The sequence below is a fragment of the Lithohypha guttulata genome, assembly GCF_036872675.1.
Source record: "Lithohypha guttulata strain CCFEE 5908 chromosome Unknown scaffold_2, whole genome shotgun sequence".
Classification (NCBI taxonomy): Eukaryota; Fungi; Ascomycota; class Eurotiomycetes; order Chaetothyriales; family Trichomeriaceae; genus Lithohypha; species Lithohypha guttulata.
The window spans coordinates 1187300-1214759 of NW_027042751.1; the positions used below are offsets into that span (position 1 = coordinate 1187300).

The window sequence follows — 27460 nt, forward strand, 5'->3', positions numbered from 1 at the left end:
AGTTCTGCAGATCCGGACATGAGAGTTTGTGTACGATGCGATATTCTCGGGAAGTTCGTCATTTGTGGATAGAGGAACACGTTTTGCGCTCTCAAATACCGCAGTTTCACGGTTTGAGTTACTGGAGCTCCGCCTTTACAACCTTCTGTGTATACAGTGTGAATGGACTCTCTGCTTGGACGGTGAGCTATCACACCTGATATGCGGTACCAAATTCACTATACGGTTCATGAGGCAAAGCAACTGAATCTAGAGCGATTGAATGCCGAAACTCTATAGGCGACGACAAAGCTTGCAAGAACGAAGTTTGGCCTACGCTCGAGCCCCGAAGCTTATCTTGGCAGTTTGTCTTTGTGCTCATACTGAAAATGAGGACAAGGCCACAGCAGGGCAATGATTGACCTTCACAGTGGTAGTGATAATGCCAGGTGTGGTGCAGATCATGGGAAGTTTCGGTAACAAGTAAGGGACGTGCGAATGGTGCCTGTGCAGTAGAACAGCAGGTGTTTCGCCTGGATCTTTGTGCTTGATAACGACGATTAGAGAACGATAGTGCCTACCTCCTCTCCATACCAGGACCAGGTCAGAGCAAACAAACATGTTGTCGAGCTCCTGTTGCAGAAGAAGAACACGTTGGTGGTTGGTGGACGCTCGTCTCCTGTACACCCAAACGAACTTTGTTGAATCACCACGCGGCTATTGTTGTATCCGAACGTCTCACCGTGACATGGTGATTGTGTAGGTACAGTTTCGGGTCGTCTGCAGCAAATGACGCTGTTGTCGTATTGCATGACTTCCAGAGCGACTTGGATGCACAGAGCCACTTTGTTGTTAGATTTCCAGCCCGGAAGAACCCTACAGATGTGTTTATGCGCCACTCTCATCAGGAAAAGTCTGCTTGAGGTCTCGGAAGGTGCGGCAGGATCAGAGATCGTGCCTGAATCTTCCATTGACGCATTGATTCGTGGTAGCATGATATATTGCTTTCCCACAAGACAGGTAATTTGGCAGATGTGAATGGTTCACTCATAGACTGAAGATTTTCGTCTCGATGACGGGATGGAGCTTCCAGATGTCCCGGTTAGCGGCAGCGATGCAGTCTTTGGTTAAAGAACATGCTGTCGGTATATTGAAAGGAGCTGTCTCTGATCTGACCGGAACGGGCAACGTCACTACTAATCGAAAGAGGGTATTCAGCTATTTGGTAAGGTCCCAACAGGCTGATAACGATCGAAGCAACGTCCTCTTCAATGAGGTTGTTAGTGCCTTTGTTTAACATCGAGGATGACTGGGTTGTGACACAATTTCATTTCATCCATATGCAGGGGAGATAGCGTTGCCAAGGTCGTGTTCCTGAGCAAGATTAGTGATCAATGTCATTCGAGATCAACAACGAGCGATCTTCTTACCTTTATGTATTCACTGCCTCTTTCCAGATACTCATTTCTGCTCACCGAAGCAGTAGCTCTTTCTGACGACGGCGTCCCAGTCCACCACGACGCCGCACCACGCCATGCATCCAAGATAGGATCAGATGCCGCTCTAACATTGATCTCATAACCGGATGGTAGCGTCGCGACTACTTCGGATTTGAGTCGTTCTCCAAAATTCTTGAACAAGGTGTTGCCACCAGTGAAGAAGATATCTCGTAAGAGATTCTTTTGTTGAAGAGGATCGTGAAACCTGTTCATGACAATGCCTTCCATGATTTCGACGAGACCAGCTTGGTCGACCCCTGCTATGCTAGGCTGGAGTATGACTTCTGGTACTCTTATCCTCTCCACATTCAGATGGAGCTGATGAAAGTCACGCTGTGAATCGTCGTCAGGTATTAGACTGCCCCTGATAAAGGCATGCATCAAGCTCTTCTTCCAGTCATTTTGAGCTTCAAGTGTGTCGTTCTGTGTGAAGTTGTCATCATACTGGAGTAGGTCTTTTTCAATGTTCAAGAGTTCCGCCACTGGATCAGGCTCTGGCTCTTCGTCGTCGCTACCTTCTTCTTTCGCGACGGTTCGGTAAACACCCCAATCATCGTCATTGGCACCGAAGTCGTCGTCGTAGTCGCCGCCACCACGTCGCTTACGTTTGGGACCGTCTGATGCTAGGTTGGCCAGCGTCTTCATTCGCTGCTGCGACGCCAGGCCCTTGCGGTTGCTTGAGTCAGCCTTTGCACGAGCCTGTTCTTTGATCTTCACAAGCAGTCCTTGCCTTTGTGCTCTTCGACCAGCAACCCAGCTTGCTCGGTCAGTGAGTCTGTGTTCTTCGTCAAGACGCTTCTCTTCTGCCAGTCTTGCTCGTTCTCGCTCTTTTTCAAGTTTCGCTCGGATCCTAGCTTCCACACCAGACCTCATTAGTCTCTGGTGACGTTTCTCCTTGATACCGTCCTCATCGAGTTGGTCGTCTGGAACCTCAAGCAGCGGAAACTTGTTCAATTGCTCTTCAAGAGTCTCCTCATCGGCTTGGTTTCCAAGATCTTTGTTACGTGCTTTGGTGATCTTCTGTTTTAGATCTCGAATCTGTCGCTCGAGAGCTGTCTCGTCTTTAAATTCTTCGTCATCCAGAATTCGCTTTTGCTCCTTTTTAGTTGGCGCATCTCGGAGTTGTTGTAGGACTGATTCATAGTATTCCAGATCCTGTTCCTTCTTGATCAATTTGTCGAGTCTCATTTTCGCGGCTTGTTCCTGCAGACGTCGACCAGACTCTTTCTTCCGCTCTTCTTGACGGGCAATCTCTTCAGCAGACTTCTCCACGATGACCTGCTCTGTGAATGGATATTGCACAACAATGTCATTCCCTGCCTCCAATCCGTTCCAGTCCAAGTAATTGGCAATTTCTGCCTGATAGTCCTTGGACACGTACGCAAATCGCTTCAGTAAAGACTCCATATGTTCCATATAGAGTTTCGACGGGAAATTAGGATACTTCAGCTTGAGCAATTTTTGAAGGTATTCTTGCGCCTGAGCACCGCCCCAGTTGAGACGAGCACATGAGTGCAGTTGTGGCTTCCCACTCAACACGGGAATGACATGAGTAGCAGCATGACCTGAGGAGATGACCAGACCGGAGGTGCCTCTATTGTATCGATAAGAGAACAGACTATCGAGGCCATAAGTAACGCTCGGAGCACCGTAACCTTCAAAGAGCATCTCGTTCATCATTCTTCTTGTGTATCCCAGATTTGCTACAGGTTCGGTCATTAGAATTGGCCTGGCGATACTACCCTCACTATCGACTCCTAGCTTCAGAAATGTGTAATCTAGAACGCCCTCCATAACGTCCCAATTGACAGGCACGCTGGTGAAACTTTCGAACGCATTTCGGATTTGACCACGGGTTGTGGCATCAGCGTAGGTATCGTAGCCAACAAAGGCGCAGTATTTGTTGTACTTTCGGTCTTTGTATTTGGCAAGTAGGGGAGGTATGAGGAAACGAGGCTTTTTGTCGAAGGACCAACCAGCCTTCAATGTGCTTGATCCTGGATTCGAGTCAGTAGTGCCTTGTGCAAATCAGGCATGCGATACATACCACAGTCAATCACTATGGCACTCTCTGTAGGTGTAGCCGCGCTGTCTTTCCAGCCAGAGGGCTGCGCGGGCTTGTGTCCTTGAAAAGGCCATTCTGGCGCAGGGTGGATTGCAGGATGTTGTAAGCTCTCAATAAATGCAGGTGAAGGTCTGCTTCGCTCTTCTAGTATTCGGTGGGTAGATGTGATAGTCATGGTGTTCACAATTCTGTCGTCGCGCAGCTGCAGCACAACAGTTTGTAACTGTTTGCGATCTAGTAGATCAACATTTCAGACTTCGCAAGCAGCGGCTGTCACACACCCTCCACGACAGGTTCCGTAGTTGGAGCGAGCAGAGTAGGACACCAAGCATGGGATGCGATGAAGTAACAATGGGCTACGCAGAAGACATATTGTTGTGATACACGGAATATACATCTATCAAACGCGATTTATTCAATTACAAGAACTCGCTCCAACTACCCTGCCGCTCAATCGTGCTCGGTCATGGTGGTACCGGCAACTTGCTGCTCGTTTGACATATCAGACTTCAGATGATTTAGCATCACTATTCAGTCGTTGGTATACAATTCTCAAAGGCGTTCGAGACACTAGCAGCTAATGTCGATTGTACACGAGTTGCTTCATTCATGTCTGAGCAGAGCATCGAGATAGCTTGCGGCATCGGTCACATCGCGAAGACTTTCCCTAATGCATCTAGATGTCTATACCGGGTTTTCGAGATTGTCGGTTGCTATGCTGTCTCAGCAAGATACATGAAGTCGGGATTTGTGCTCACCTTCGAGATGGAACAGTACATTGGACTGGTAGTTCTTAAACATCTGTGCCACCAGCTCTACATTCATGTTCTGTATATTTACTTCCTGGGATGCGCGTAAGAAAGATGATGAAGAGCACGGATCAGGAGACACACCTGTAGGCTTTTGTTCATGATCGCAACAGCTTCATTGAGCTTTTCCTGTGTACGGTCAGCCAAGAGCAACCGGAGTGTGGATATCTATACTATATTCGCAATGATGCGTGACAATAACAGACTCTGCTGCTGTTCATGTGGGCTCTCCTGTAGTCCTGTAAGCGTAGCTCGGCATGTTTCATCTGGCTCATACCATCTTGGCTCTGGTGTTTGTACGCAGCCCAGCTTTAAGAGAAGGACAACAAGGTTTTCGTTTGTGCCGCCTCGTGGAATCATGCAAGGGACAATGCGGGGCCGAGGACGCTAATAGTCGATCAGAGTATCCAGTCCAGCAGGAAACGCAGTTTGCCTGAGGCACTAAGTTAGTGAAATGCAAGTAGTGATGAACAAATTGCTTCGCTATCATTGCGTAAGAGTGCTAATTGTTCACTGTCCCACAGTCTACAAATTCGCTCATCTCTAGCCACCATGCCTTCAACTCCCCAGCCAGAGAAAGATGAAGCGCACCTGCAATTACTCGAAGAGATGGACATTTACTACGTCAAGAAACCATTTCGAAATCCAGACTGGAAACCGTCAATACGTCGGAACAAGAATATCAAGCAGATAGTCTCCGAGGCGCACCGAAAAGAGGCTTCAGTAGTTGCTACACAGAACAATTCGGGCGCATCCACACCTCAACCCCTTCAGTCGGACGGTGCTGCTACGCCTCAACCAAATATGGGACAAGCCACTCAGAGTCTTTCCACGCTCGTGCTTGAAAGAAACCTACAAAAAGCAGCGGCAATGGGAGCGCATGGCAATGGTCCAGCAACTCTAGGCGCGAATTTAGGACCAGCAGTGACTTACACAAACATCGAGAGCGCTCCCAGCCTACAAACCAAGAAGCACTATTGCGATATTACAGGACTGCCCTCTCGTTACACGGACCCAAAGACTAAGCTGCGATATCATAATCAGGAGATCTTCGGTGTTGTGAGAACGTTAGCGCAAGGCGTGCCTGATCAATATCTTGCTGCGAGAGGTGCCAACGTAATCTTGAAGTGAGCCAAAACAAACTCGAACACAATGGCATGGGAAGCTCTTGTTATGAGAAATGTGTGATCAACATAGTCAAGCTCGTCCTATCCGCATCTACCGTTTCCAGAAGATACTCAAGAAAGCGCTCCGGCTTAATCGTGGTCACGATATTTATCTTTTTTCTTCGCCATGCTGAACACTACCGAAGCTCCATGAAGTAGGTGAATCAGTTGCAGTGCTGTAAGTAGCTCTGCTGTTGTGGCAAATATCAACTGCATGACCAAGTGGTCCGAACACGGTCAAAATGTTCATAATGTCGTCTGAAGGATTTCCCAGTTCGATGATCGTGGTTCATTAAACAGGGTGAATGGATGAAATCATGCCGTCGTAATATCAGTCAAGGACGTCTTCCTCTACTTTGCAACCACATCATGCCATTTTCAATGAGCAATTCGGATCTTGCTCATCGCATGGAGAGCATCTTGAAAATGCGATGGGATATCGATGTGTACACAGGCATCAAATAGTGATGAGTTTGAAGGACAAAATATACAAGAACAAAAAGCTGGGGAATTTTGCAAGTGGAGCGAGGCGCCAATCACGGTCAGCGAACCCCGGAATGTTTTACTGTAGCTGTAGAGCCTAAGGAGAACGATAGACGTGTAATCATGTACTCGGATATCCGCTACTCATGGTCCCTAGTGTTCTAGTCGATGCGCCCGAGATATATTGACAATTACATACTTTCAGACTCCCGTATTGCACAAATACATAACAACTGGTAGGCTCGTAAAGGCCTACTGCGGGTGGCCGCCAAACTGGATTACTTCAATGTGAGAATATTTGTACTACGATCTGTCATAATACTGATTTGGCACAGCGCATAAAGGGTGCAATCGACGACCGCATCAAAGAGGAACAAGCAAGACAGGTAAAGGCTCAGCAGGCCACACGAGCACCGAGACGTCGACCCCAACCTCAAGATGGCTCTCCTGCCACGCTCCAACCACGACAGAGGGATGTGTCCGTCACACCAGGCGGCAAGAGTCCCGATCCTGCAGACTTTACGATACGTGACGACGATAGCGCACTGGCGATAACCCCTCTACCGCAAGCAGAAGGCGTGGGTGGTGTGACAGAAGAAACCGCTAATGGCGAGGATGACGGGAAGGAGCAGTCAACCAGCACACAACCGCAGAGAGACGGAAGCGAAGGCGATGCAGAGAAACCTGCCGTCGTCTTGCAGGATCTGCCACTTGAGGTGAAACAGAAATTGCGCAGACTCGACAAGCTCGAATCGAAGTACGGCGAATTGCTCAGAGCCTACCGTGCTGCTCATGCTCGCGTGCAGACCATAGAGCCATTTGAAGCGACTTTGAGGGAGAACACACCTCTCACCAGCATTGCAGAGCCATCTGCGCTGTCCGAATACCTGACTCAAATCAATATAAAGAGTGGTATGGTACTGGAAGAGCTCAAGCGTGTTTCGGCAGAACGAGATGACTTCAAGAGGAAATCAGAATCCTGCGAGGCAGATAACAGGGGGTTGGACGCAAGTATCGAGGATTTGAAAAAGCAGTTACAAGCACGGTCGCAGACAATTTCGCCAGTAATCGAATCAGCTGAACCGTCAGCTACTGCAAAGGAAGAACCTCCATCAATCACATCACCTAAATCTCGCATCTCAAGTTTGTCCATATTTTCTCCTAAGAGCAAACCCAGCATCGACGACTCTAAAGACAAGGACGTGAACGAGGATCTGTTCTCTTTTGACTCAGAGGTCCCCAAACTCGAAGCACAGCTAAAGGAGAAAACAGAACAAGTCGACCAGCTTACCACTCAGGTAAGCAACCTGAAGAATGACTTGAAAGTCGCGCGAGAGTCCACCGAGGGTATGGTACAGACTCTTGAAGATACATCGCGAGAGCTCAACACTTTGCGGGAGACCAAAGACAAGTTCGAGGCGACGGAAAAGGAACTAAACAGACGCATCGAAGACCTTGAAGCCCAGCAAACCACTGCCGCAGAGAACAGTGAAAATTTACAAGTACTTTCGTCAGTACGTGAGGAGCTACAGCAGACTCAAACGTCGCTATCAGAGGCCCATAAGCGTATCGAGGTACTCGAAGAGGAAAATCGTTCCACGTCAGAGAGATTGGTCGATACTGCTAAAGAGGTCGAAACCCTGGAGGGGAAAATGATTGACTACAACAAATCAATCGAGATGTTGAACGAGAAGGTCGAGCAGAAAGACAATGCTAACAAGGACCTCGAAGACTCCTTAGCATTCATGCGAACGGCTGAACAAGAACACGAGAAGACTTCTGAGGAGCTTAAGCAGACTAGAAGGAAAATTGATACTATGCAAGGCCTTATGGAAAACCTGCGTGGACAGCTCAGTAAAGCAGAAGAGAAAGTCACTGGCCTGGAGGACAGGGTTGCAACCAACCAAAATACAGCACCATCAAATGCCTCCGGCTCTATGACAGCAGTTGCGAACAGTATAGACGCACAAGAGGAGACTAATACTAATGCTAAGAAGAAAAATAAGAAAAAGAAGAAGGGCAAAGGAGCCGTAGCAACACCGGTTGAGCCTAATGGCCAAGCATCGGTCGAAGTAGCAGCCGACGAGAAGGGGAAGGATGACGATGGCCAAGCTTCTGCCCAAGAAATACCGAATACCATATCCGACCTGGAAAGCAAAACTGTGAGCTTGGAAGAGCAGGTGAATGACAAGAACAAGGCTATTGACCAGCTGTCTGCCAAGCTAAAAGATCAAGAAGCGCTTCAAGAGGAGATCGAGACTCTCCGGGATGACCTACTTCACCAAGGTGAGGAACATGTTGAGGCCAGGGACGCATTAAAGACTGTGCAAGCCGAGCGTCAGAAGTTGCAAGAAAGCGTGGGCAGGCTTCAAGGAGAACTGAGAGAAGCGCAGAAGCAAGCTAATAGCTCAACGGATGTTGCGGCTGAACACCAGAAAACGTTGCAGGAGCTAGAGAGGAGGTCTAATGCATATACAGAAGCCCTAACTCAAGTAGAAGACTGGAAAGCCAAGGCCGAGAATTTGCAAGGACAACTATCATCCGCCGAGCAGCTAGCAGCGAGTCGATTCAAAGATATTACAGACCTCAAAGACTTACTGGGTAAAGCACAGCCAGAACTTAGGAGTTTGCGGAAGCAGGCAGAGGAACTGAAAGAAGCACAGGAACAACTTAAGAACAAGACTGGCGAGTTCACGCGCCTTGAAGGCAAGCACGACGAGCTGAGAATCGAGCTTAAGAACCTCGGTAAGCGCCTCAGCAGTCAAGATGCAGAAATAAAGAGCTTGCAGTCGAGAGTCGAGACGGAAACTGGATTACGCGAACGAGCGGAAGGAGAGATACAAGCAAAGGAGTCCGAATTGCGTTCTGCCGAAGCTCGTCGAAATGGTGCTGTGGAGTTACACGAAACGGCCAAACAAGACCTCACCAAAGCTCGGGAAGAAACCCAATCCCTACACGTCAGATTGCGTGAACTTAATGAGCGACTAAGCAGTCACGAACGACAAATATCGAGCCTCAGGGAAGAGGTATCCTTGAAGACTTCTCTCCACGCTTCTTCGCAATCGTTAGTGCAATCACTACGTGATCAAATGCACGAACTCAGTGTACAAACACGTGAAGTTACAAGCAGATCCGAGAGCATGGAGGAGGAGTTAGCTGAAGCCCAAAGGATGCTTTCAGAGCGTACTCGTGAAGGCCAAACCATGCGCATGTTACTCAACCAAGCAGAATCGAGTACAGAAGCCAGGATACGTGAAATGAAGGAACGCATGGACTCGGCCGTCGAAGAAAGAGATCGGGTAGAGGATGAACATAGCGTCAGTTCGCGCAGAATGTCGCGAGAAGTAGAAGATGCAAAGAATAAAGCGAGGGAAGCTCAGCGGCAGTTGAAGATTCTTGAAGCTGAGAAGGAAGACCTCGAGAATCGTAGTAGAGAATGGCGCAAGCTTCGCGAGGACCTCGAGTATGCGACAAAGGCTGCGGAACGAGAAGCAGAAGAAACGCGGATTGCTATGAAGGCACTTCGTGATGTTATGGACGACTCCGAGAAACAAATTCGAGAAGTTGAAGCACAGAGAGGAGACCTAAGACGTCAAGTCGAGGAAGCAACTCAGCGCATCGAAAAGCTCAGTAGAGCTAACAAGAATCTTACCGAAGAAATCAAGAGTCTCCACTTACGGACAGGTGCTAGGCCCACCACACGCCCAGGCATTGACAGTGGGCTGCAGTCGTCGCGTACAAGCATAGACTCTTCTTCAGCACGATCACCACTGCCTGTATCACGAGCGGGACTATCGTCTACAACCTCATTGCCAAGATCCGAGACGCCTACAGGACAACCAGGAACTGGTGGAGGTCTCAGTCAGGGTACTGTTGACTATGTGTATTTGAAGAACGTGTTGTTGCAGTTTTTGAGCCAAAAGGACAAGGGGCATCAGCGGCAGCTTGTACCTGTATTGGGGATGTTGCTGCATTTTGACGAACAGGATCAGCAGAGATGGAATGCTGTGATAAGTGCTCGGTAGCGACTGCAGCTGGGCCGTCAGATAAAACAATGAACACTAAAGTAATTTGACCTTCAATCGATGCTTATTGCAGTAGAAGTGTGAGGAACGGAGAACCGACGTGATCGTCTTGGCGGGTGATTAGCTTTGATGCGGAGTGGATTTCTTAGCGATAAGATAAAGAATTTATTTCCCCTCGACGATCCTGCCGCACTGCAACACGTTGTATTTTCTTTGCAAGTGTGCACACTTGTGTTCTCCAGGAAAGATAGCAACCATGGCGGTCAACGGTGATTCTGGCGCAATCCCAGTGGGCGAGCCACACAAGACATTCGACACGATCCTCGTCCTCGACTTTGGCTCACAATACTCTCACCTCATCACACGACGACTTCGCGAACTCAATGTCTACTCTGAAATGCTGCCATGTACACAAAAGATCGCCGACTTGACCTGGAATCCAAAAGGAATAATATTGTCAGGAGGACCGTACTCAGTATATTCAGACGATGCGCCTCATGCCGACCCTGCAGTCTTTGATCTTGGAGTTCCCATCCTAGGGATATGTTATGGGCTGCAAGAGATTGCGTGGAATCTGGACAACAAGAACGTGGTAGCTGGGGAGAAGAGAGAATACGGTCATGCTGAAGTTACAGTGCAGAAACATGCAGGAAAGAAAGCGCATATCGATCGATTGTTTCAGAATTTGGGTGAGAACCTCGAGGTGTGGATGAGCCATGGTGACAAGTTATCACAATTACCTGCAGGCTTCGAGCCGGTTGCAAGTACACCGAACGCGCCATATGCAGGCATCGCTAGTATCGAGAGACCTCTATTTGGCATTCAGTTCCACCCCGAGGTCACACATACACCTAAAGGAAAGCAGCTTCTGAGCAATTTTGCTGTCGAGATATGTGGTGCACGACAAGATTGGACGATGGAGAAATTCGTGGACAAAGAGATTGAGAGGATTAGGGCCATGGTTGGGCCTAAAGGACAGGTTATTGGTGCTGTCAGTGGTGGTGTCGATTCAACGGTCGCTGCGAAGTTAATGCAGAATGCTATTGGAGACCGCTTTCATGCTGTGCTAGTGGACAATGGAGTGTTACGAATGGACGAGGCCAAGATCGTGAAGAAGACTCTGACAGAGCATCTGGGAATTAACCTCACTGTTGTTGACGCGACTGACCTGTTCCTCGGCAGGCTCAAAGGCGTCTCAGAACCCGAGAAGAAACGCAAGATTATCGGTAACACTTTCATCGAGATTTTCCAGGACAAAGCAAAGCAAATTGCTGAAGCAGCTAAGGACTCACCAAAAGCAGGAGATATCGAGTGGTTATTACAAGGCACACTATACCCAGACGTAATTGAGAGCATCTCCTTCAAAGGACCTTCGGCTACCATCAAGACACATCACAATGTAGGTGGTCTTCTAGAGGGTATGCACCTAAAGCTCATTGAGCCACTCCGAGAACTTTTTAAGGACGAAGTTCGAGCTCTAGGCACGAACCTAGGCATATCAGAAGAACTGGTTTGGCGGCATCCTTTCCCAGGTCCCGGCCTTGCCATCCGCATCTTGGGCGAAGTGAATGAAGAACAGCTGAGAATTGGGAGGGAAGCAGACAAGATCTTTATTGATGAAATTGTGGCAGCTGGTCTATATCGACAGATTTCACAAGCGTATGCAGCTGTGTTGAAGGATAGAGCTGTGGGTGTCATGGGTGACAAGAGGGTATATGGACAAATCATTGCATTGAGAGCAGTCGAAACCACTGATTTCATGACTGCTGACTGGTTCCCATTTGACGGCGAGTTCCTGAAGCGAGTGAGTCGCCGGATTGTGAACGAGGTTGATGGTGTATGCAGAGTGCTGTATGATGTTACTAGCAAACCACCCGGTACGATAGAGATGGAGTAAAGGGAAAGACTGTTCACTTATGGGTTTTCTGGCGCCTTGTCAAGATAGGTACGACCTACGCTTATTTGTCGATGACATGGATCGCGATATGATGGACCGGACAGCACAGTGATACCCTTTTGTAATTTGGATTCTGATCGGATAACTACAGGCAGTTTCGAAACACTGCATGCAATCAAGCACAGGATCTTTAGGCGAATTTTAAGGCGTGCCGAAGCTGTAAGTACTAGTAAGCTGGACCTATGGTCCTCAGGGTGGTTAAAATTGAAAGAGCTGGCAGGAACGACCATCCGAAGGCAAGAACCACCAAAGTTTGACCACTATTTTCCGACGCTACGTCAGCCATCGACGACCTGTCTCACACCTTGGTTGCAAGAATGAGATATCAGAACCGCAGAAGTGAAATCCAGGGGCAACCCGAGTAATCTGCTGTCTCGTTTTCCTGGGCATTTAATTCAGACATAAACTCATCATCAACGTCGAAAGCTTTACACAACGGTCCAAGCGCGTGGTCCAATACCGGATGAGAAAGAGAAGGAAGGAAGAGGATTGCGCGAGGGTTGTCCTAGCAAGAAAGTCTTGCAGTCCAGCGAGTTTTACGAGCACGGTGAGAGGAACGCAGTGATGGTGGAGCCCTCAATTATCGAGTATGCTCGACACTTTGGGTTGACTCAAGACTTTCGCGATCACGACATTCTCAGCTGTCTCGCTCACGTCTCGCTTCATGAGAGTCCCTCTAACACTAATCGACGGGACGAGCGATGTCTAAATCTCGTCCAAAGCTTCGAAATCGCTAATCACAGGCAACTTTCTCTTTTAAACGACGAGCAAGACGAGATGTCCCATGACGATAAGCAGTTCCTCCTAGAATATATTAGTCACGAAAAGCTTGACATAGGACAGGTCTATCGTCAGCTTCTACCTGATCACAAGCATACTCCGAATTTCAAAGTGCAATTACCTTGGCTCACAATAGGTGGAGGCTGTGTTGAGAAAGATGTACGACGTATACGGAGTGGTATTGACTTCACTGCGGCTCTTGAAGATGTGCAAGAAGAGTACGAGGAAGTTGCTCAGCAACCAGAGCATCAAGACGCGGTGTCGTCTCTAAACCATGAGCACGATGTACCCAATTTCGTGAAGAAATATCTGGAGCGAGCATTGAAGAATAATCTATTACAGGTATCTCAGAACGACATTCGATACTTAGGGGATTCTCTTTGCACTTCGATTAGCAGACCGGTCATACTAAAGCTGCTCGACGATGAGCTGCCACGTCGTACATTGTCGACATTGCCTGCCCCACGAGTCTGGCAAGAGAACGATTTCGAGCTCGATACGCATCAATCACTTGCGCCTGGCCCCGGCAAGAAGCAGACACCGAACTCTCCAGCATTACCAAAAGATCTCATGCTCAATGGGATAGAATCTGATCATCTCTCCCAGCCCACTACTACCACGAATGAGCGGCCAAACCATGGGGAATCTCTAACGTCTTCCCAAATGGAAATGTTAGACTCATTCGTCGACTGGACTCAATGTTCTTCCGAACAAGATCTAAAAAGTGACGTTTTGGAGTGTGCCGACAAATCTAGTCATGAACAAACCAGTCCTGGCACACCCCGAAAAAAGCGAAAGACAGATCCTGCTGTGCTCGCATTCGATAGCATAACCGAGGACACCATTACAAGACCCGTTCCAGCAGCAGAACTATGTTTAAATCCAGGAGCCACCCACTTCGATGCCTTCAAGGTTGGGACGCCTCAAATACCTGAAATGACGACGCAATTACCTCCTATCAAGGTGAACGTGGTTTTACGTGAGCTGGAGCAACCATTTGTACAAAGTGAAAAGCGTACTACAACAAGCGAGGACGTCCTCGCGTTGCCTTTCGAGACACCTTCCATACAGCATATTCTGAGTGATTCGCATGTTGAGGACACCGCCAGCCTCGAAAAGTTCTTGCCTCGGGAAAAATCTGTACTGAGAAGCGATCAAATGCTGTGGAAAGAGCCAGGATTCAAATTGCTTACGGCTGATGACGACGAACAAGACCTAAACAGCGAGGACTACTGCATCGATGAGTGGGAAGTGGGTACGCTTCAAGCTCAAGAAACCGAGCAGCCTAAGGAATTGTCCGCTCAATGTGTCGTGGACAAGATCAACATCGATGGAGAGCAGGGACTATTTGGGGCGAGTGACAGCGACCCATCTATCAACCAAAGTGAGCACAAATCAACCACGGAGCCACCGATTAACAAGGCAGACGTGTTGTGTGCTTCAGATATACCTCCAACTTCGCGTCGTCAAGCCTCTTTCGCAGCTCTTAGCAAGCAAATAGCAAAGAACTCCTATCTTGAGAAGAGTGTGTCTCCACTTCAGTCGACCAGTCTCCTAAACTTCTCCGATCTACTATCAAATGCCAAAGCAAAATCCGTCCTGCTAGGGAAAAAGAAGACAACTAGAACGACGTTCTCAAGCGATTCTCTGTCCACCTTTCTTGACTTTCGAGGTAAGCAATTCAAAACGTCTGCTCTTCGAAAACCACCGAAGACAGAAGAGCTCGAAGACGATCGAATTGTCTCAACACAACAGAGCGGTATTGAGTGCCACGCTAGATCATTAACAAGTCCTATTGACGATTGCAAGGCACACCCACTGCCAGAGCCAGCACCATCACCTTCAATCCCGAGCCCAGAAATTGTGCCTCTCACAGAAGCCAGAGTTATCGTACTGAACGAGTCTCTTCTTCAGAGCAAGCCCTTATTTATTAGGTTCTTAGAGTTCCAGGCCTCAGATAGACTGACACTGATCTATCGCGAACTCGATAGTCCGTCCAGAAAGGGGCCGGACGTAATCCTCGACACGAAAACATGTCTTCTAGCTACGAGCTTGCAGTCCTTGAATCAACGTCCGCTCCCTGGCCAGAACACAAAAACAGGCCTGTCCTCTGTGCATGATCATATTGCAGCCAACGCGCAACAATACGATCGTGTCATCGTGCTGGTGCATTCTGTGAATATCGAGGGTGGAACATTGACAATAAAAACCACAACAGAGCAGACACAATTCACCTCTTTCTGTCACAGCTTCGATGATGGTGGTGGCAAAGATGGGACACAAGTTACTCCATATTGGCTGTTTAGTAATACAGCCTCCACAACATGGGATCTTGTCAATGCATGGGTATGGCGTGTAATTCAACGATTTGCACATCCTCTCACTTCAAACGTAGGGTTTCAGGACGCCAGTATACAGCCAGAAGCAGCAGCCGTCATCCAGGATGAGACAGTGTGGGAACTACTGCTTGTCAAGGCTGGGTTGAATCCAATGGCAGCACAAATTGTGATTGGATTATGCAAGCAGACTGTAACTCCCTATGCAAGTCTAGATCAGGATTGGGGACTGCAAAGACTCTGTTGCATGAGTATAGAGGCCAGACACAAGGCCTTTGACGATGTGATAGGCTGGAAAGCTGTTGATAGATTGAACCATGCATTGCAAAACTGAATCTTCTTGATCCGTGCCAAAGACCCCTTCTATAACGATCATACCATACCCAATCCACCTATCCCCCTCCTCACTCACTTCCCAAAATTCATACTCCAACCCCCCGTCTTCGGATCCTGCGTCATCTTAAACATATCCGTACTCAACCCAAACGGCTTCAACAACCCATTCCCCAAATCCTTCAACTTCCCCATCATCTCGTCGACGTCCCGTTTCTTAGCTTCCTCGACTCGTGCCGGTAGAGATCGTAGCATTTCAATCACGGTCTTTTGGTCTTGTGGGGGGAGGGTACGGAAGTATTCGGGCGTGCTGAGGGTTTGGTAGTCGGCGAGGGCCGTTGAAAGGTGGGACCAGTGGGAGCCGGTTTCGAGGATGCTGTTGGGGAGAGGTTTTTTGCGTTGTGGTGGTGTGGGTGTTGTTTCAGATTCAGGATCTGTGTCTGGGCTGAGAGAGGCGGTTGAAGTGGTTGTTGGCGGAGGCTGTTCGCATATCATAACTTTGGCTCTTGCGCGGCGTAGGAGGAGTTTAGTGCGTATACGTGTGATGTCTGTTTTCCGTTGGTCGGATAGGTTGAGTTTTCGGAGGGCCTCTGCTGTTGCTTCTTCGTCTTCGTCGTCTGGAAGCTCGACTATTTGGTCCTCGTTGTTTTCTTGCTGTGCGGCTGGGGTGCTGTTATTCTTGGCGGAAGAGGGTTTGTCGTCTTTCATGTTGGGCTTCTGCTTCTGCTTAGGCATAGGCATTTCCCTTTCCAGGTTCTCCAGTCCTTGTTCGGCGGATGTGATCGCCTCTTTCCATTCCTTCAGCTGTAGGTGGCACGCGGCGATGTTACTCTGCAGCACAGCGAGTTCGTAATCGAGGTATATGGGAAGCTCGGCCAGGGCTTTGTCGTACGTCGAGATTGCGCTCGAGTAGTCTTTGGTTGCAAACTGTTTGTTCGCTGCTGCTTTGAGGGAGTGTGAGGCTTCGATCATTTCGTTTTCTTCCTCGGAGCTAAAGTGGACTGCCGGTTTTGGAGGTGCAGAAGGTGTTTCCGACTGACTTGCATGGTGGTCATGGTGGTTTTCAACGGCTGAAGCAAACGATGCTGTTGATGCTATCGAGGAACTACGAGACCTGCTTAGGGATGGCTGTGATGGTATAGGCTTCACACGTTCCGGTCGGGCCTTAGGACCGTCAGACTTGAAAGTAAAAGACATGGTCTCGAATGCGGGTCGGGCACAGTAAGCATGAGGTTTGGACCGTAGAGACTGGTTTAACTGTGAACGAGCACACCTTTTTAGGCGTGTTTGGAGATGACGCAAAGCAGCGTTCTGTGCACGCTCACCCACGTGGTCGCGTGTTGGAGTTAGGCGCGGGGTAGTGTCCAAAAAGTTTGGGAAGTCTGTATTAACATGGCTCGACTTTGCAGCTAAATGTATGCGCTGTCTGCACGTCGAGTACATGCCGTGAAGCAGGGTTCCAAATCTATCGTATTCGAGTTGTAGCGGTAACAAACATGGCAGCCAACTCTGTCACAGATTCAAATGCTGCCACTACACAAGGTCACAACTTTCCTCCAGTCCGAGCATGTATATTCGATATGGACGGTCTTCTGATAGACAGCGAGGACGCGTACACAAGAGTCACCAACATCATTCTCAACGAAAATGGCCGTCCAGATCTTCCCTGGTCAATCAAAGCACAATTGCAGGGACGACCCGGTCCTTCAGCTGGAAAGATCTTCCGAGCGTGGGCTCAACTGCCCATCACCGAGGAAGCGTTTCTAGAACGGCAGAGAGAGCTGCAACGAGACATGTTCAAGCACTGCAAACCTCTTCCTGGTGTGGTAGACATGCTGAACAGTCTAGCTGCTGCACACACTGACGCCGACCGTAAGAAAATTCGTTTGGCTCTAGCGACATCGAGCCATGGAAGAAATTATGACATCAAGACTGCTCACATGAAAGAAATGTTCACCGTCTTTCCTGAGAAACAGAAAATCGTGGGCGACGACGAGCGTATACCGAAAGGGAGAGGGAAGCCATTGCCCGATATCTATTTGTTAGCTTTGCAGACGATCAATGAGCAAATAAGGAGCGAGGGTGCGAATGAAAGAGATATTCTGCCAGGGGAATGCTTGGTTTTTGAGGACAGTGTGCCAGGAGCGGAGAGCGGACGAAGAGCAGGTATGAGAGTGGTTTGGGTGCCGCATCCTGGTCTGCTCGATGTGTATAAAGATCGCGTCGAAGAAGTGCTTGCTGGTCGGACAGGTGAGCACGACGAGAATGACTCGACACATCATGGCAGCGAACCATTACCTGGCAGTCCTGGTAAGGTTGGCGAGCTGAACGATGGCTGGGGCGAGAGACTGAACTCACTGGAGGACTTCGATTACCGCAAGTACGGCATCGTTGTCAGGGCTGGAGAGACAAGCGGCAGAAGTGGTCAGGACAGCAAGCCAGACCAAGGAGGGCACGAGGACAACCTAACGCCCGTGCCTGTCTTCGAAAAACCTCCAGCTTCGAAATTATCATAGCGATTTCCACCTCCGCTTCTATCCTCCCTGTCCGATCAATGGTGTCTGTTCATCCACTCTTTGCTCTCTTTCTGCCTCTCCAGCCTGTATTGCAGTTTCTATTCTACCTACCAGTTCTTTCCTCTGGTTTCTCCTGGCCTGAATCTCGTACCAACTACCCATCACGAGCAGCGTTCCTTGCAGGAATCCAGTGATCACATACACACCCCATGCACTCCAGCCTTCCGGTCCCAACCTAGTCGCCAGACTCGCGGCCCAGACGAAACTGCCAGGTGTTTGTATGCACATCATGGGTATACTCAAACTGCCCACTCTTTTCAACATATACGTTGTCCATATCTGCGGGAAGTACTGTATAGCGGCCAAGATGGTCGAGACGATTCCGAGGCCGTTAGCCCAGGATTGCAGCATATTCGGACGAGCGATGATGAAGTAGATGGACATTGTAGCCGTGAGAATGCCATGGACGACGCAGACAACTGTCACGATCACTGCTGTCCTGTAAGAGGGAGGTTTGTCACTGTCTTTCGCTGGGTTTGGTGTACCAGGTGTTGCGCGTGGGAAGAAGATGAGGAAGAGGAAGAGGCTGGCCCAGGTCAGTTGTAGCACACAGTACTGTGAGAGATGTGACGCACATGACCGCGAAGCAAGTCCATTGCATAGCGACCTGCATCACTCCTAACAACCCAGCAAAGCAAGCGAAGCCATTGACCTCACGACAGCAGGCCATGTCCTGCCTGCTGCCAGGAAGCGTGAGGATATTTGCGAGTTGACATGTTCCCGACGTTGTGCCCAGGAGAACAAAATAAGGTGACAAGCCGAACGAAGATCTGCGATTGATTATACGTAGATGTTGTGGTAAATACGATATCAGAATGCCCAGCAGGATGAAGCTGGGTCATGGTTAGTACACACGGCTGCCTCGAGGAAGCTTGCTCACATGCTTAACGCGAAGTTGACATAATTGGGTTTAGCGATCTCAACACAGCGGTCGACACCGGGCGGAAGCGGTGCTGGGTCTGTCAACATGCTGGTCATTCGTGATCGACTACATTTGCACTTGAGGGCACGGGAACAGAGGATGCCTGTCATGTACGTGACTGTCCTCCGAGGGCAAACTGGACAAACAAACGCGAGATTCTGGACGCCTATGACGCGTTGGCCAATCGCAGAGACAGCTTCAAGTGAAATAGTGCAAGCATGGATGCATGTACTTAATTTGCTTCAAGACGACTCAAGGTGTATTGCCAAATCAGTCTACATCACAACGAGTGTTCATACTAGAGCTAACTGGTCCTATGCAGACATTCGTTTCGAGCTGTTGTAGAGACATATTGTGTAGCCTGTTGGGCTTGATACAGTATACATAGCAGTAAGAAGATCATTTCCACAGCCAAACACAACAAACATACCAGACCCTGCTTTGTAGATTCAGCAATCCTCGTGTCGCTACTTGGACTAATTCCACCATGTAAGAAGACCGACGTACCGGCAATGTGATTAATACAATCTCAGCAAACCTATCTGTCCGCAAAATGCCACCAAGAAAGAAAGCCGCAGCAACCCCCAAAGCACCAGCCAAAACTCGCCGTTCCAAACTTGCCAAAGACAACGATCTATCCGCCGAGCAAGAGCGCGAGATCCAAGAAGCCTGGTCCATATACCGCGAAGACGATGCCGAAGGCTACGAAGACGAGAAAGAAGGCGTGATAGCGACCTCAAACGTCCGCATCGTAATGCGTGCTCTTGGCATCGAGCCCAAGGCTCAAAAGGACATGGACGAGTATCTCGAGATTTTAGATCCGGAGAAGGAGGGCTACGTGACATATGCGCATTTCGTGGAGTTGGCAGCTATACAGATGAACAGCAAGTCCGACGAGACGAAGGATGAGGAGGTGGAGAAGGCGTACAAGTTGTTTACGTTGGGTAATGAGCGACCTATCACGTTTTCGGATCTCAAGAGGATAGCTGGGCTGTTGAATCAGGATGTGAGCGATGATGTGCTCAAGGCTATGATTCTTGAAGCTAATAGGGGTGGTGGCATTGGTGCAGGTGTAGATATGGATCAGTTTCGAGAAGTTATGAGTAAGGCTGGTGTGTTTACGTGAATAAGCATCTTTCAGCCCCCAGATCGATGTGCCTTGGTCTACAGTGCCAACGTCCCATGGAAGCAAAAAGACAGCTAGCATAGTAATCAAGATTGCAACAACTCTTCTGTGAAGTAGTTAAGGCAAAGTCGTCAGTATAGCTTCCCTGTCCACACTGATCTCGCTCTGGGTTTATGACAGCGGACAGCTCTAGCAAAGGTAGAAGCAAATTTCCAGGTTCTGGAAAGGATGTGGCTTTGTTGGTTGAATTCCTGTTTCGTGCATATGTTTATGGTACACCTTGTTCATCATATATGGGCTGAAGCTGTTCATAATACACTCCTAACATGGGCGAAGGTGAAGCTGTTGACACCGGGTCAACGAAGAATTGGAGTGATTAAAATCCCGCCAAATCGAGACTGTCGTATATCTTTTTGGACAATCTTTGATTGTGAAGAAGTGACGAGGAAGGAAATTGATTTCCTCTCAATTTTATTCTTTCGCCAGACGGCGGGACTTCGGCAACTTTGACATGGCGGCATGAACATACGTTCCATCAACTCTACAATAATATATCGGGCTCGTGGACCTTCAATCTACGCTATGAGCTTGTCCGCAGCACCACAGCACTTCGCCGGTCATCAGAGTACAGAATGAGCTGTCACATTCCACCATCCACACACTTGTGAGATCCAACCACATCCTACCCACCAGCAAGCATATCACAATGTCCATTGGCTTTGCAATCCTCGGTGCTCTACGACGTACAATCGACAGCGGCCTCTTACGACTATACCGCTACCGTCGGGTCCCTCTCTACTTTTTCGCAGTCGGAGCTTCGGGCTCCCTCTTCCGAGAATATCTCTTCACAATCGATGGCGCAACAGGTCCATCGATGTACGCGACCATTCCAGACGCCGCGAACTTCTTGTGTGTAAATCGGATGTATGGGAAGGGTCACGGAATCAAAGTCGGAGATGTGGTACAGATTGCGTCTCCTATTTTCCCGAAACAGTATAATGGCAAGAGAGTCATAGCTTTGCCAGGGGATTACGTGCTACGAAGCAAGAGCTACAATGTGGCGCCTGGTGGTGCGCCTGTACCCGGCATTACCGACTGGAAGCAGAGGATCGAGGAAGAGAAGGTGGCAGCTGGCCAGGCAGTCGCATCAAGTGCTGGGCCCGTGGAACTGATGAAGAGTCTGGCTGAGGACTCACACGAAGAAGAGGAGTGGGACGAACCTGAGATGATACAGATACCCGAGGGCCACGTATGGGTGGAGGGAGACAATCTGGCTTGGTCGAGGGACAGCAGATTCTTTGGACCACTGCCTATGGCTTTGATCAAAGGTCGAAGCTCGTGGTTTGCCGACGGGTTGTTCTCTTTCTCTTCGTTGAAGCCTGGGAGAGGCCTTAGAAAGATTGAAAAGGAAGAGCTCGATGCTGTACTAGGGGTAGACGTCGTAAGTGAGGCTGAGTGAGCAGAGGCGCTTTCAAAATTCCTTTTATTATGGAAGACACTGATTTAAGAGATCCACGCCTGGAAAGGGTGTGCTGCGAACAAGAGCTCCGCAATCAATTCAAACCCATGCACGTGGTGCACGCCGTCCGACCAGTCGGGTCTCCATCGGACCTTGACTAACTTGAAAGCAAGCACAATTGCAGGCAAGGCTGTAACAATCCAGGCACCTGGCAGCCATCAAAGGTGTCCTCCCGGGTATATGCAAACCAAAGCAAGCTGAGTCGCTTCCAGATCTCTCAGTCGATGATGGTCTGGAGGCCAAGCAGTCAGAGCAGTACAGCTACCGGGCTGTTGAGCTCTGCAAAGCCTCGACAATACTCTACGATGGAAGATGGGGTGACAACCGAGCTCAGGGCGAAGATGCCTGCGATCAGGCTATTGGAGAGGACGATCGACACGAGCGTTGCAATCACGGATGGTATCTGTACTGAAGGATGTTGCTACATTGGTGTGTGTAGAGAAATACACTGGGCTATAACAACGACATATCCCAACGTGAAAGAATAGGCATCAATGGATGCTGCAATTAGTTACGGTGCACGTTCATGTTTCGAGGGCCAAGGGGGCTGGTAGAAGACTTGTAGTTTGGAGCAGATTTCAGCTCTAGTACAAGATACTCAGAACAGTAGAGATTGAATGCAAGGGAGGAACTGAAGTAGATGTATAGGCTAGCATAAATGCGAAAGGGTTGAACAAGTTTTATTCTCTCATTCTTCACATACGCAAGCTGCCTCGAGGAAACAGCTTCGCATGTGCTTCTACCGCTACATCCACTCTTATCAGTGATGTCCACATATCACTTGTTTCACTGCGCTTTAGTTCGCCTGACTTCAGGGGAAACAATACAGTAAAGTCTTTGCGAACGTTTTCTGCTCGCTCGACACAATCGACGCCCAGGTGCAAGCTTCTCTGCTCAACCCTGCACCGCTATGCCGGCCATACTTCAAGCAGGTCAACACCACGACACATGTATAGACTGTTGTTGACCACCCCCAATAGCACATGCTTGTAGCTAGCCACGTTCTGCAGCTGGACAGAACCATGCCAACCATGAATTAGATTCCACCTCGCTCCATGAAATTCAAAGCCTAGTAGATGACGCAAGGATGAAACTCGTTTCCAATACATAAACGCGTAAAGTAAGAACTTGTATATTTTGCAAAATAGAAGGCAATCAACGCCTAGCAGATGAATGGCAATCTCGGCCATAAGAAGGGAAATATGATGGGTGCCCACGACAGCGATCTTAGGCTTGTAGTGGCTTGTTGCTGCCCGGTCAGGGAGGATATTAGATTTTTGTTTGAATGAGGCATCAAGTCGTAACATATTTGATCAGTGGGTCATCCCCAAGCTATTTGGATCGATAGTGAAAGGTGTCATGGGCATGTCCATGTACTCTCGTGGTGTGTGAAAGTCATGCATGTCATGCATAGCTAGCATGCCATTCTCATCAAAAGCAGGACTAGGCATCGGCATGTTGAGGTTCTGTTTCGAGTACATTTCACTGAGCATGAGACTTTCGTCGTGCATGCTTTGATGATCATGACTTCTTGAGAACATATCTGCTGATGCACTTCGGTGAATACTGTCCATCGGTGGGGAGTTGTTGGCAATCTGAGGTTCTGGGTGGCTGACGTGCGACAGGGGAGTATGTGAGGGTGGAATCATGTGGGATGGGTCTACCATTGGGGACGGCGACAAGAATGGTCCATGGAAAGATACGTTGAAATCTGCAGCTGGTTGTGGCATAGATGGCTGGTGAGGGTGACTGGGGAAGAAGCCAGGGCTTGCAAATTCGGAAGTCGTGGCAGTGGTGGCGGACATTGGCATTTGGCGCATGTCCATACCATATCCAGCAGATGTGTCAATTTGTAGATTGGGGCCCAGTGGCTGTCCCGGATGCTGTGGCATAGGATGGAAGAATGAAGGCTGTGGAGGATGGAACTCCTGAGGTGAGGGATGTTGAATATGGAATGTTGGCATCGAACCATGGAGCATCGAGAAGTCGATTGCAACAGGCACAGATCTACTCCTCTGTCGCTTGTGCCCGCCATGCATACGACCAGGATGAAGACCAACATGACCTGGAAAGCTCTGCTCTTGGAACATACCCATATGCGGCGGATGTGGGCGAGCGAAGTGTACATTCGGTTGTGAAGCTGGTCGTGGAATGCCCATAGTCGGTGATACAGGGGCAGATGCTGGCATTGCATGCAAGTCGAAAGGATTGTGCCTGTTCTGATAGGTCTCTAGCGAGACCAGCTTAGCAAGTTGTCCACTTAGCACTTTGGGGTGACCACCGAGATGATGTGTCAGAATTTGCGAGGCTTGCTGATCCTCAGTGAAATCACCGCATTGGTAGAATCCTCCTGAACCGGATGAGTCCATGAAAAAGTTGGGTGGACGAGTAAGCTGAATGACAAGGCCGCCAGCTCTGGGAGAAGCACCATTTGCAGGTGGTTGTGCGTCGCCAGATTCTAGCGTAATGTCTTTGATGAAGGCGAACGGGAACTCGATCTTGTACCCAGCAGAATCATTGTTGATGTAGTACGTGATGCATGCCTTGTCAGGAGAATAGAAGATGACAAGGTCCATAGCATTTTGACCAACTCTTCGCCAGTTACCAATAGTTAGCGATCGACAAGTAAAATGGTGTATGACTACAGAATCTGTTAGCGACGTAGAATGGCTACTGTAACAAGGACTACTCACCAACTTTGCCGGAGTTGGCATCACCACCCATCATCATGCTGCCAGTACCATAGCTGACTGGCTGGCCTGGTAGACCCATGAGATGAGGAGGAAATGGTTTGCCTTCACGCATAGCTTGAATGGCTAGGAACTGGCGCATAGAATCCGGCATATGATCCAGATCGTCTATACTGTCCATGCCCTTCTTGGCGACCATCTTTATCTTGGCTCGTCGTCGGCTACGTCAAAGTTAGCTTTCACTCTTTTCTTATAGCTGGAAGCCGCAGTATACCTGTTCTGGAACCAGATCTGGACCGATCTCTCGGTCATGTTGATGTCGTTGGCAATCCTTTCCCGTGTGGCTGCAGTAGGAGTAGGGTTTTTGGCAAACTCGTGTTCGAGGGTGACCAGTTGATCCTGAGTTGCTCTCTGCCTCTTCTGGTTCTTCTGCTGTTGCGTCAAAGTGCTCTTGCGTGGAGGACGTCGGGAAGCGCTATTCGGATTCGTCAAAGAGTTTGCCGAGTCGCTTGCATTAGAAGTGTTTGGGGTAGAGTGGTCGTGCGATCCAGCCGGAGAGGGCGTGTCGTCAATCGACAAGCTCTCTTCGAGAATGGTAGGCTCACTCATGTTGAAGAGCTGATGTATTTGCTTGGGGTCGAACTACAAGTTGTATATTGCCTCGTGTTGAGGGATAGGAAGCGAACGTAATGCCACAAAGGGCTGTCTCGAGTAGTATCGTGGTTACCGAGGGTGATATGATGTGAGCAGCAGGCTGACCTGAGCAGCACTGGATCGATCAGGTGAGTATTTGGACAGCGAGTCAATTGCAGTCCAAGGAGTCGAGAACCGTATCTGTTGGTCTATTCGACTGCCGGCACGAGTAAAAAGAACGTAGTTGGATAGCCTTGAGAGAGTGAAAGGCGTATCCTTGTATTGCTAAAGCAGAAAGAACGAAAGAATGAGGGTCAGTAAATGAATGACATCAAGAAAAAAGAGAAACAAGATACACAACGTCGAGATGATGAGACTTGGGAAGGTAAAAGGGAAGCGACGATGAGGAGAACGTGAATCGAGGTACCCAGCGAAGGGGCGAGGACCGTGTGGGCGCATCGATAGCCTGACCTGGTCTGCATGGACACTTGCCATAAAGGCTCCCGGGTGTGTTAGAGGCTAAATCGATGGGAGGATGCTTTGCAAGCCCCAGCGCGAATCACAAATCAGCAAGGTACCGCGATAAAAATGGATAGCGGAGAAAAAAGCTCACCAATGGGCTCGACTCTGAATCCACTATCGGTGGATCGGTTCCTGGCTTGTCCTGTTTCGACTATGGAGAAACTCCCTCGACTCCTGATTTCTGAGCTAAACTGCTCTTTGAGTTCTGAGCTTGTCATGCATGTTCTACGCTATGCTGTGCAAGGATGGGTAAGGCAAAAGCGCGGCTTTCTCCTCTAGCAAGAGACATGGTTGTTGAAGTAGCTTTCAGCGAAACTTCTACGTTTCTGGTTCGAGGCACAGACAAGCAGGTCAGGCATCGAATAGTAACATTTTCAATCACAAGGCCGACGATGCTTTGTGCTGATCCAATGACTTGACGTTGCATATCTACACGATGAGGTATGCACGGATGGGCATGCAAATTATACCTTTGGTAATATTCCTTATTGACGCAAATCTGTGCTTATCACGCGGTGATCGGAACCACGATCCGGGTATACTTTTGCATGTACGGGCGTCCACCAGAGCGATCACTTTTCTCCATGCGGACATGGCCTATGTGTATCGACTTATAGACGTGGCAAATTCTCTGGCGTGCCCCTGACCCATTGTGTCTCTGGGCTCACGCCAGTGGTTAACAAGTGAAGAAGGCGAGAAGAAGCGTGTCCTCTAGGGGCAATGATTGCGCGATGACGTCTGTACGCATCGAACTATAGTTCGTATTGATCAACGCATGCCGGAGCCTCATCGAATATTCAATGCTTCTTCGAGAATTTCGAAATTTGACCGATCTTGCCATTTGTAGGACCAAGCAAGAAAACTGAGAGGTACGATCACACCAATAGCAGCATGACTTCAACAGGGCTGACGAACCATACAGTTAGATCTCAGTGCTCGAGTATAGCAGCAGCTGCAAGAGTAGCTATCATTGGTTGTCGATAATGTTCAAAACGCAGGACTTGCACGTCTGTCGCGTTCATGCGATCTGATTCGCTCAAAGCTATGGGTACCAAGCATCTGACGCCATTCATCAGGAGTCTCCAGCGCTTGTTCAGTCAAAGTCCGCCAGCATTTGACACGACATGTTATTCTGCAAGCCATTGTGTGTTGGCTCTCAAGCGCATCAGCGACGGGCATCCACCAGAGCGGTTGCTTTCTCTGATGGGAGCATACACATTATCGATGGTGTGAGAGGCATATTTCGATACCTATGCTTGCACGTGAATGCCCTTCAACAGATGACGGCACATCTACCGATTGACTGGAGTCTGGTGAGACACGACTTTGCTTGGCGTTGATGATGGAGACAGCGACAGCGTCAACCGCTATTACTCAACTGATAGAGCGCGTTTCGCATTGTGTTCATATTCAGCCAATGCACGTCCATTACGCGATCGTTCGCAGCAGTTTACGGCGAGGTAAGCTTCATGAATGATGCTCTTCGTCGCGTCTCGATCAAACAAGAGATAATGGCATACTGATGCTGTTGGTGCTAATATAGGAGTAGTTGGTCGTTCGACAGTCCAGGCGATCCACAACAACAAGACACTAGCGTAGGTTGCTTGCATGCTGCACCAACCCTAGATGAGCCAAGCTCAGGAACACTGACGATACAGGCTAAGAAACGGCTTGGAAAGAGTGCTGATTGGTTGTTGAGGGACCGTGTACTCCTTCAAGTTGCCTTTACGCTACTGCAGGTACCGTACGTCGGCAGATAAGCCAGAACTAGGCAAGTGTTAAACGTGCCACAGTTGATGGCGTGAGACCAACTCCGTGTTTGTCTGCAGAGTTGCACGAACGAGGAAAGCCACTGGGGAAAAAACACAAGGTCGAGGCCATCGTAAAGTTTATGATCGAGAATTCCCGTCTCGAACCTGACAGTTTTGATATATTGTGGATGGTAGCGCAACTGAGCCTGTTCCTCCAAGAAGAGGTTAGACAAAGGCGCTGGCTTGCATGTTGAAGTTCAAGGTTGAAAGGACGTGTAAATGTTCTGCA

At 49.0% G+C, this 27460-nt stretch overlaps 10 protein-coding genes across 10 annotated transcripts; 7 read left to right on the top strand and 3 right to left on the bottom strand.

Moving 5' to 3' along the window:
• Positions 1 to 1311: 1311 nt before the first annotated feature.
• Positions 1312 to 3718, bottom strand: ARP5 (Actin-related protein 5; the record flags this gene model as incomplete). The annotated part of the gene is made up of 3 exons (XM_064896919.1): positions 1312 to 1353; positions 1410 to 3475; positions 3526 to 3718. The coding sequence occupies 3 exons, from the start codon at positions 3716 to 3718 to the stop codon at positions 1312 to 1314; spliced, it is 2301 nt and encodes a 766-aa protein (XP_064755869.1).
• Positions 3719 to 4904: 1186 nt separating this feature from the next.
• Positions 4905 to 5677, top strand: LTR64_002550 (uncharacterized protein; the record flags this gene model as incomplete). The annotated part of the gene is made up of 2 exons (XM_064896920.1): positions 4905 to 5479; positions 5584 to 5677. 2 exons carry the CDS (start codon positions 4905 to 4907, stop codon positions 5675 to 5677), a joined length of 669 nt encoding a protein of 222 aa, XP_064755870.1.
• A 447-nt stretch (positions 5678 to 6124) lies between these two features.
• IMH1 (Golgin imh1) lies at positions 6125 to 10026 on the top strand (the record flags this gene model as incomplete). Its single annotated transcript, XM_064896921.1, has 3 exons — positions 6125 to 6157; positions 6242 to 6289; positions 6337 to 10026. 3 exons carry the CDS (start codon positions 6125 to 6127, stop codon positions 10024 to 10026), a joined length of 3771 nt encoding a protein of 1256 aa, XP_064755871.1.
• A 256-nt stretch (positions 10027 to 10282) lies between these two features.
• On the top strand, positions 10283 to 11923 carry GUA1 (GMP synthase (glutamine-hydrolyzing); the record flags this gene model as incomplete). The annotated part of the gene is made up of 1 exon (XM_064896922.1): positions 10283 to 11923. The coding sequence occupies one exon, from the start codon at positions 10283 to 10285 to the stop codon at positions 11921 to 11923; it is 1641 nt and encodes a 546-aa protein (XP_064755872.1).
• An 837-nt stretch (positions 11924 to 12760) lies between these two features.
• On the top strand, positions 12761 to 15433 carry LTR64_002553 (uncharacterized protein; the record flags this gene model as incomplete). Its single annotated transcript, XM_064896923.1, has 1 exon — positions 12761 to 15433. The coding sequence occupies one exon, from the start codon at positions 12761 to 12763 to the stop codon at positions 15431 to 15433; it is 2673 nt and encodes an 890-aa protein (XP_064755873.1).
• A 74-nt stretch (positions 15434 to 15507) lies between these two features.
• On the bottom strand, positions 15508 to 16629 carry LTR64_002554 (uncharacterized protein; the record flags this gene model as incomplete). Its single annotated transcript, XM_064896924.1, has 1 exon — positions 15508 to 16629. The coding sequence occupies one exon, from the start codon at positions 16627 to 16629 to the stop codon at positions 15508 to 15510; it is 1122 nt and encodes a 373-aa protein (XP_064755874.1).
• Positions 16630 to 16928: 299 nt separating this feature from the next.
• On the top strand, positions 16929 to 17948 carry LTR64_002555 (uncharacterized protein; the record flags this gene model as incomplete). The annotated part of the gene is made up of 2 exons (XM_064896925.1): positions 16929 to 17304; positions 17329 to 17948. The coding sequence occupies 2 exons, from the start codon at positions 16929 to 16931 to the stop codon at positions 17946 to 17948; spliced, it is 996 nt and encodes a 331-aa protein (XP_064755875.1).
• A 1535-nt stretch (positions 17949 to 19483) lies between these two features.
• Positions 19484 to 20134, top strand: GLO2_1 (Cytoplasmic glyoxalase II; the record flags this gene model as incomplete). The annotated part of the gene is made up of 2 exons (XM_064896926.1): positions 19484 to 20033; positions 20079 to 20134. 2 exons carry the CDS (start codon positions 19484 to 19486, stop codon positions 20132 to 20134), a joined length of 606 nt encoding a protein of 201 aa, XP_064755876.1.
• A 628-nt stretch (positions 20135 to 20762) lies between these two features.
• IMP1 (Mitochondrial inner membrane peptidase complex subunit) lies at positions 20763 to 21515 on the top strand (the record flags this gene model as incomplete). Its single annotated transcript, XM_064896927.1, has 1 exon — positions 20763 to 21515. The coding sequence occupies one exon, from the start codon at positions 20763 to 20765 to the stop codon at positions 21513 to 21515; it is 753 nt and encodes a 250-aa protein (XP_064755877.1).
• A 1373-nt stretch (positions 21516 to 22888) lies between these two features.
• LTR64_002558 (uncharacterized protein) lies at positions 22889 to 24874 on the bottom strand (the record flags this gene model as incomplete). The annotated part of the gene is made up of 3 exons (XM_064896928.1): positions 22889 to 24216; positions 24269 to 24486; positions 24540 to 24874. The coding sequence occupies 3 exons, from the start codon at positions 24872 to 24874 to the stop codon at positions 22889 to 22891; spliced, it is 1881 nt and encodes a 626-aa protein (XP_064755878.1).
• Positions 24875 to 27460: the final 2586 nt, after the last annotated feature.